The sequence below is a fragment of the Pollicipes pollicipes genome, unplaced genomic scaffold (genome assembly GCF_011947565.3).
Source record: "Pollicipes pollicipes isolate AB1234 unplaced genomic scaffold, Ppol_2.1 Scaffold_5724;HRSCAF=6776_pilon_pilon_pilon, whole genome shotgun sequence".
In the NCBI taxonomy this organism is placed as follows: Eukaryota; Metazoa; Arthropoda; class Thecostraca; order Pollicipedomorpha; family Pollicipedidae; genus Pollicipes; species Pollicipes pollicipes.
Genome location: NW_023596746.1, coordinates 27526850 through 27536256, shown reverse-complemented (window position 1 = coordinate 27536256; position 9407 = coordinate 27526850). Strand labels below are relative to the sequence as shown.

The following is a 9407-nucleotide window of genomic DNA, read 5'->3' as shown; positions in this document are numbered from 1 at the left end:
TGACGTTACATGTACGATTCCCAATGTTAGTTCCGTGATGTTTGTCACACCTAGCCACGTATTAATTCCCTACTGTCCGACGTCCCGTGGGTCACTGCCGCTTGCTTGCAGATCCGTTTTATGAGCTACGACCAGCTGCAGACGCGCATGAACAGTCTCGACTCCGAGATGGAGCGCGAGATAGACGACCTGCGGCGCCGGTACATGGCCAAGCGCCAGCCAATCCTCGACGCCATGGACACCAAGCGCAAGCGGCAGCAAAATAGTCAAAACTTTTAGCGGGCCTGCGCCGGCGCGTGCTAGCGAGACTGCAGAGCGGGCCGAGTGCGGCGGTCCCGCCTGTGCCATAGCGGCCCGCCGGCGCCGGCGGCCGCCGGGACGGGCATTACCTGCGCGGCGGGACCGTACTTAGCCGGCCGCCCAGGAGCGCGCGCGAGATCTCCGTCGCGCCGCCCGCGCGCGCCGGCTGTTGTGCGCGGCTTCTTGCGGTCGATCCGGGTCTGAGGCGCTGACTGTGTTCGGGTGTTTTAGCGAGTGTGGAGTGGAGCGTTTTACCGCGTACTGCCGCCCCTAGTGCAAATGAGTGTGTCGGTGTGCCGCGGTGCAGCGACTGGCGGTGTCAGCGGGCCGCGTGTTTAACCTATCATGAGCGTTTTATACAACCGCAGGTCAATACACTAACATCAAATACTCGTTCGTGGTCTACAGCAGCTTACAAGTCTGCTCTTGAAAGCGAATTGCTCCGCGGCTTGAGGCACTCCACGTGCACATGTTGGTTCATCTCTTATAACAGTTAGCGAACTGTTTACTCATCGCCGCGATTCCTTTTCTCCCCGGACAGGGTAGCGAGGTTAAGCATGTTTCAAAATGATCAGGTCTGGACAGTAGCGCCGGGTGAATAGCGGCGTCCAAAACACGTGGCGGCTCTCCTATCCAAGCTGCAGCCATCCGCATCTCAGACCCACAGGACTAGCGAAAGTAACGGTAAATCGATGCCACGTCTCACTCTGCCGATCGGCCAGCGCCGACTCAGCCACTGACCGCTGCACCGCTGCGGATAAGGTCTTCAGAACTATGAATACAGTGGACTGATGCACAGGAGTTATGACGCACCACCCCAGCGTAACGCGCCGGCCGCGCGCGGCAGACGAACTGAAGAGCGTTCAAACTGCAAATACAGCACGCGACAGGGCGCAAACTCAAGTTCCAGGCGTCTCCCATTATCACCCCGCATGCATACCAAATGCGTGCTTCCGTTCGCAAATCCCTTGAAGATCATCCAATCAGTTGTCAACAAGTACAATTTGGCGCAGCTTAGCAGGAAGGAGCCACCGTGTGCAATAGGACGGCGCTCTTAACTAACGTGTGAAGCTTCGAACAATCGGCATGGAGCAGCCCGCACAAAGCACAACCCATCGACAACCGGTCCCCACGTTTGACAACCGCAAATCTCCCTTTCGCATGTCCAGCATCAACTCGGTGAAAATACGCATCGCTGCCGATCAAAGCGGAAGACATGCACCTCTGGGGATCCAAGGCGGCCACTGTATTCGGAAGTACCACATCATGTTTCGCTTCCCAATCGACGCTAGAAGACGCACAACAAAAACGCTTGCTCCGTCCAGCGTCCGTATTGTCGCGCGCATGACCGCGCCCGTGCGCAGTCACTGGGCATCGGGCTCGAGATCTGAGATGTCCGACTCGTCGTCCATGTGGGGCTCGTCGGCGGGATCGTCGGCGGCCAGCGGCCGCAGCAGGATCTCCAGCTGGCCGCCGCTCGTCCACACGCAGTGCAGCGTCACGCGAAACTCGGCCTGCTGTTGGCCCAGCAGCTTCTGCGGAGCGTGGGCACGGGAGCTGAGCCTGCTGCCGGCACAGCGGGCCCTGCGGCGCGGGGAGGGGGGGGGGGGGGGGGGGGGGTATACGGAACTCAGCCTGCCCCTGACCTAGCACCTTGGGGGGTGGGCTAAGGAAAGCGAGGCTGTTGCTGGCCCGGCACCGTAATTGAAAACTCCGCCTGTTGAGGGCACCGCGGCGTGTGCGGCACGGGGCGGCTGAAAGAGGGGCCAGCTGCCGGCGGCACAGACAGCCAACGCACCAGAACATCCACAGGGCACCTATAGGCCAGGCCGTTTCACGTCAGCATCCAGCGCTTGGTAGCTGAAGTCCGTCAGCGAGAACGAATGAGCACCTCATGCGGACTGCACAGCGCCATGCACTCAAGGCAGTCACATCGTGTGTTAGCGACGGCGCAACCCTCGCATCAGCTGATCAGTGCCGTGCGTTGGTCGTATTGCTATCAGGGTCGCCATGACTGACCAAAACGCGTCCAATACGCACCAGTATCCGGCACTGCTCCGGCTTCAATGCGTCTCCCTCCGTGCACACCACGTGATCCTTGACCAGCGTCACCACGCCTGCAAAGCGGCGCACGGTCATTAAGCATGGAACCGACACAAGGGGCCACCAACACGGCACTTCGCACTGGCCGATGCTGCGGCCCTCCGGGCGCTGTCGCCACCAGGTGTCGTCCCACGACAGAAACAGGTTCAACACGACAGGAACAGGTCCAACACGACAGAAACAGGTCCAACACGACAGGAACAGGCCCAACGGAATGCGAAGTCCGAACCGTGCGCACTGCTGTCGATGCTCCGTTAGAGCCCGAGACATCACTGTCGTTGCATTTCGCCTTCCGCCTGCAGACGCATTGCAGTTCTGTGGCTCGGCTGCGTTACCTTGGTCTTGCAAAGTTGTGTGGGAGCTCGCTAAATGAAAGACTGAGTGCACGACGCGGCAATATTCTTCGAAAAGTTACTCTATACGCTCGCCGGCGGATGATGCAGCGCGGCAGGCGAGGCAGCAGTTACACAAACTGCCATCAAATTGGTCATAACTTTATAGCTTTCTCATTAAAATAAACCACAAATTATCCCAGATTTCTCATTTCTCATTAAAATGCGCTAATTCCGACGGATCTCTCGCATAAACTCCGGCAATCTCCACCGCATATGCCACTGAAAGGGAGGGGGGGGGGGGGGGGGGGGAGGCACTTTTACGTTCTAGGCCCCGAACCGTCCTGTTGTTATCGTTTGTTGTCCAGAACACAAAAGTGGGTACTTTTCACCATTCAGTGGTACATTCCATAACATGACACATGAATGAATATTGCCACGTGCCTCAATCGATCCATTTCACCAATCAAGCTACCGTCCACCCTTGCAAGACCACGCTAACGCAGCGAAGATCAGGGATGTTGGGGTGGGGGGGGGGGGGGGCGCTGACAGAAGACGAAATCCAACAGCAGGAGAGTCACCGGTTCTGAGGCACAACCATCCCCAACGTGAGTGCCGTGTCTCCGCCCGTCCCTAGCGATACTTCCTGCGGCATCCTCCTTTCCGCACGCCTCCGCGCGTTCTCAAAGCCCCAAACCCAGCCCGTGGCCCCTGTCACCCGTGTCACCGCCCGCTTCCCTCGGCCATGGCTCTCCTGGCCCCGGCCGCCGCCGCCGTCACCGCGCCCGGCCGCGACGCACCCTTCTTGAGCGTGGTTGGCAGGCCGAGCTGGCGCAGGTGGCGGCTCCAGACTGTGCGGGAATTGGTCCAGCGGGCCCTCGGACAGCTCGGACAGTGGCCGTGGCTCGGTTGCCGGAGCGGGCGTACTCGGGGCAGCTGAACTCTCCGAACCACCTGGCGGGCGAGTGGGCGAAGGGCGTGACGGGAGGGCTGAGTCGGGCTCCGACGGACGCCGGCTCCGACGGCCTGGCAACGGCTTCCTGGCGCAAAACTACAGCTGCATGGGTTCAGAGCTAATGAAACCGGTCCACACGAGAGTGCAAAGTGAGGCACAGTTGAGATGCTCGCATACTTGGCGCGCGTAGCGTATTGGGGAATAAGACCTAGCGTAAGACTTAACTTCGTATTATGGACATAGCTGCCACACTGTTGTGGCTTCGCCTCGGCGGTGATTGTGCTGGGTTCCGTGAAACGCTCACGCAACACGCAATGCGAATGCACACGAGTTATCAAGTCAGGATCAGTAGTTCAATGAGTTGCCGCTCACGTCATTCACAATACCCATCCTACGCAGACAAGTCAATTACAGAAAACAAAACAAAAACAAATAACCCAAGAAGTTGAAAAAATGCAGACGACTGGAATGGCTGACTTACTCGAAGACCTCTTCCTTGGTCTTGTTGGTAAAAAGAAGGCCACACTGGCCAACCAGATGTTCTGACACCTTGTGCAGGTTTTTCCTGTGCTCGGTCTCCTCCGTCTTGCCGAGCGCATGTGCCATCACTTTGTTCTTTCCAAAAAAGAATCTAGAACAGTACGCATTGACATATCGTCATCATCATTGAAATCGGCAAATCGGTGACCAACAAGGCGAAAACTAAGCATTCAAAAACTTGGAACAACATACATTTTTAAATAAAAGGGAGCGCGACGCACGGCGCCACGCCCATCTTATCGAGCTCCAGCGACTGCATGGGCCACATTAGCTTTCGGAGGATATATATATATATATATATATATACATATATATATATACATATATATAATATATGTATATATATATATATATATATATATATATATATATATATATATATATACGTATACATATACTCCCTTAAGGACGTTGCGATACGCTCTAAAAAGCCACATCACTACGTGAGGGCACACCGCCTCCCACATGGCCCAAGTTCAGCTGCACAAAGCTCTGCAGTTCAGCATTCCACCGCGACAGGATTAGTAAAACGTCCCACTGACATACCGGCTATGCTTCCACTCGGCGCGGAGGTCCTTCCACCGCTCGTTCCTCATATTCTGAACAGAGAAGACGAAGAGGCGAGCATATTCGTCCACACACTGCCGCACATCGTCGATCAGCTTTGCCTTCGTATCCGCCCCCTTGCGGCTAGTGGTCTTGGTCAGGGCAACTGTAACAGGCCAATGACACGCAGTTAGATACCACGTACACACCACCTGCCCTTGACCTGGACGTTGTATCCCACATCGCACATCTTAAGCGCCAACTTACGCACAACAATAACAATGTTGCGACGTGTGTTGCTGTGCGATAAAATAACACTGAGATGCCCCGTGTAGTGGCGATGCTCGAGCGAAGCAGCGTGGCAAGCAAGGTTAGACACCACGCAGCACGTTCCGGTCCAATCAGGGCAGAGCGAGTGACGATTTGTTGACGATTTCGCTGACTTGGCATGTCACGTGACCCGATCCCGTAGTCTGTAACGACAGTAAGGACTAGGCGAACTCCCTTGACAGTCAGTTAAGTCATGCACGTGATGTCCCTGAACACGGCCGCCTGCCATGGCGGTAAAACGTCTATCGCTCACACGGAACGATTTTTGTGCAGTTTTGCCCATTAATCGACCCTAATTCCCAACTGCAATTGCCACCCGACCCGCAAGAACCGGTGGCTAAAGACGACAAAAAGACGATTGCCAAAACACAAGGCGATTGCCTCTTCTAAGGCTTAATTTTCGTACAGTTCGACGCCGGGGCGGTATTGGGGATTTAGAGCACCGATCCCCGAACACTTCAGGCTGTATCCACCTTTAAAGCTGCCTCCTGCAACACTCAGCAGGTGGCAGTCTGCCCCAGCAGCCATCGGCTACAGCCAGCTGCGACGGACTGTCCGACACCATCGCAGACTGCCACAGTCCTGGTTTCCAGTCTTACAATAATAACGATTGGCGCGTTATGTCTTAACGACTGACAGGCCATATTTAGACGGACGCCTTTATTAGGGTGTCAGGTGGAGTGCGGTGGTGGCATAGCGGGGGTCGAACCCAACCAATAGGTCCAGAGTCGAGCGCCCTAACCACTCTACCGCCACCGCCCCCAGTCTACAACCTTGCGACATGGTCTAACCCGCCACCAACGCCGACAGCGGCGTCCGGCCTGAGACACCGCGAACTGTGAGGGACGGAGTCGGCACCGCCGCCGCCCGTGATGGTTGATCCAGCACTGCCGCCGCCCGTGATGGCTGATCCATCACTGCTCCCACCCGTGATGGCTGATCCAGCACTGCCGCCGCCCGTGATGGCTGATCCGTCACCACTGCCGCCCGTGATGGCTGATCCATCACTGCCTCCGCCGGCGACGGCTGATCCGCCACTGCCGCCGCCCGTGATGGATGATCCGTCACCACTGCCGCCCGTAATGGCTGATCCCTCACCACCACCGCCCGTGATGGCCGATCCATCACCACCGCCGAACGTGATGGCTGACCCGTTACCCCTGCCGCCCGTGATGGCTGATCCGTCCCACACTGCCGCCCGTGATGGCTGATCCATCACCACCGCCGACCGTGACGGCCGATCCTTCACTAGCGCCGACCGTGATGGCTGATCCTTCACTGCCGCCGCCCGTGATGGCTGATCCATCACTGCCGCCGTCCGTGATGGCTGATCCTTCACTACCGCCGCCCGTGATGGCTGGCCCATCACTGCCGCCGCCCGTGATGGCCGATCCATCACTACCGCCACTCATGATGGATAGTTCATCACCACTGCCTGGTGAGATGGCCAGGCCATCACCACAGCCATCTCTGGCGGCTAGTGACACGCCAACAGCTGCCGTAGCTGGTTGTCCGTGACACTGACGGGGCAGCACCACGGTCGCCGACCATGATACTGGCATGGCACTATTACCGTCTTGAGGACTGACATTTCACGCGTCTTGCCGCCTACCAGAGTGGCCGACTTGTCAGCCTGCGGTCAGCATGTCCATGCTACCAATGCCACCTCTAATTATCAGCCCATGACCAGTTACAATGGTGCCACTTTTGTTGATTGTCACATCGCTGCTAACAGTGGTGACCAGAATGTCACCACTGCCAACTATGACAGCTGGGATGTCATCGCTGCAAACCGAGATGGCTGTCACATTACTACCAACAGTTGCAGCTAGAATCTTCCGCTGTGGCAGGAGATTAGTCCCATTCCCATCCTATTTGAACTTGCTTACAGTTTCTTCAGGAGCCTATGTGTTTGAAATTGTTAAAAATTTTGCCAGAAATGCAACCATTTTTTTTCTATTAATGATTGTCTCCTTTGCATGATTCAAAGCATCCCAAGCATTCAGTGCTTTAACCAAGCACCTACAATATGCATTGATACACTAACCTCCTACCTGGGCAAAGCCAACCAGCATCATCCATACTAACTTCAAGTACTGGTTCCTGCCTGAACAGCCATGGCATTGGATCAACAGAATCAGACCACAGTTAGCAGAACTGCACATTTTTGTCCCGTTTTGCTCTGTCTTAATATCAAGTAAGCCCCTTAGCCAGGATTGGAAAACACTTAATGCTACCTGAACAACATGGCATAAATCCCAGGGCCCAGGTGTTGCATACTGCTGCAATTATCAAGAAATTATGAAGGTGTTACAGCAGTTTCACACACAAAATTTCCCACCATATTCCAAGCAAAAATTGTTTCAAAGTGAAGTGCAACTTGCCTTGCCTGAGCTTGGCATGGACATACTCCTGATTCAATGCATCAACATCAAGCAAGCATTTCACAAAGCAGATGGATTTTTGTATAGACTGGCCCCCTGGGAACTGTGATTACTTAAGTACAAAAGTAGTACCACAGAAAGTACACCAATTTCATAAGTCACCTGTAACACTGCACAGAAAGAAGCATGGACAAACAGGCTTTATCCTCTTTGCTCCTCGCAGACTCTATCACTTCTATGCACACTTAGGTCCAGAGAGGAAAACTGCAGCAATGCCACATGATGTGACTCATGTTTTCCACCATTCTGGAGCCTGAAGACATGTTAACTGTACATGTTTCCAGGCCAAAGCAACAACTGATGGATTGGGTTGGTACATACTGCATCTTATTTTAATTAAACTGATCCCCACTGTGCAGATGTCATTAAGTGCACACAACTATTATTCCAGTTTTCATAAAAATAAAATAATTTGTTCTGATAGCTGCAGAGATCCAGGATTCCTACACATGATCTGGCCCAACAGCAAAGATACACAATATACTACATATGTCTGGTACAGCAGTGACACCCAACAATAACCTTTAAGTACCATTACACCATACAACAAGTGCTCTGAGTTAGATGCCAGTAACTGCAGCACAAAAAGAGATAACATTTCAAAGAATTATTTGCTGTGAATTAATTCCAAAGCAGGCTTTCCCCCAAAGCATCTAAAAAATGCTAAAAATTTGATCCAGGTGGACGTATTCTTATCACATTCTCTGAATTGTCCAGAGCATTAATGCATGCAGGTAAGTTTTTAATCTAAACTGACCTGACCCAACTTACTCCAACCTCTTCCCCTACTCCCACTTCTACCTTTTCCTTGTCCTACTTACTATAACACTTGTTATTCCCACCTAATCTCCCTACAGCCTGTCATTCATGATGATATGTGGGGAAAATCACATGGGTTGTCATAATTATACACATTAAGATGGCATATTAGTTGCTGTGCCCAATCAGCAACCAATATGAAGCTACACATTGGACAAGCAAATGCTAGCCTTGGTCCAGCAGGATGGCCTCAAAGGGTAAGTACGTGCTATCAGTATCACAGACCAACATCTGTGTCATGTCATAATTTATCTATTTTAAAGGTAAGATGATAAGATATCCCTACGATTTCCCTGTTTTATGACTAGGTTTAACATTTAATGACACAAAAACATCCATTACTGTACAATGTTTTTGCAGCACAAGGGAGAAGTGCCAAAAATGACTGAAAATTCAGCTAAATTTGACCTGGCCAAAGTTTGACACACACAAGTTTTAGTACACTGATGTTTGAAGCTGCCTGGTGCAGAGGGCGGATTTTTTGGCAAATCGTCATCTGAAAATGGTACAAAAGTGAAACCTCTAGGAACTTCAGTACATTATAAAGCAAAACCTCAGAACAAACATGCTGAATAACAATTTGAAGAAATACAATGGTAACTAAGTCAAGACGCTCACCTGTTCTATCTCTTCTTGACTTCGGCATGTTAACAAAATAAAAGCTCACGCCTCCACAACTGGAAAACTACGGAAAACTGAGCGAAAGCTGATTGCTTGAAATACAATCGCCGATGTGAACCCTAACACCTAGAGCCCGGACACACATCCCGCGCTCTCATCTACACGCGGTGTTCTTTACATTGACATAGGGTGTCACAGATGCGCCGTTACTGAGTACCGTTACAAAACGTGGAGCTGCCAGTTTAGCTACCAAATTCATATAGGAAGGATATTTCCAAAAGTAGTAAAATCGTAAAACCGTCTTCGATGTCAATGCAATTCGACAATGCCAACACACATGATCGTCTGCAGTTATTTGTGGTGGTTGAGGCTCTGTCGAACTAATTTCATTAAATGTTGCCGATTGGAAGAGGGCAC

General features: G+C 52.6%; 1 protein-coding gene across 1 annotated transcript; it reads right to left on the bottom strand.

The window, feature by feature from the left end:
• Positions 1 to 1664: 1664 nt before the first annotated feature.
• On the bottom strand, positions 1665 to 9115 carry LOC119102892 (mRNA turnover protein 4 homolog). The gene is given in 8 exon segments (XM_037226342.1): positions 1665 to 1835; positions 2341 to 2417; positions 3536 to 3575; positions 3577 to 3624; positions 3626 to 3689; positions 4172 to 4321; positions 4777 to 4942; positions 8988 to 9115. Coding segments are annotated over 8 exon segments (744 nt in total). The 5' UTR covers positions 9016 to 9115.
• Between the last annotated feature and the right edge of the window lie 292 nt (positions 9116 to 9407).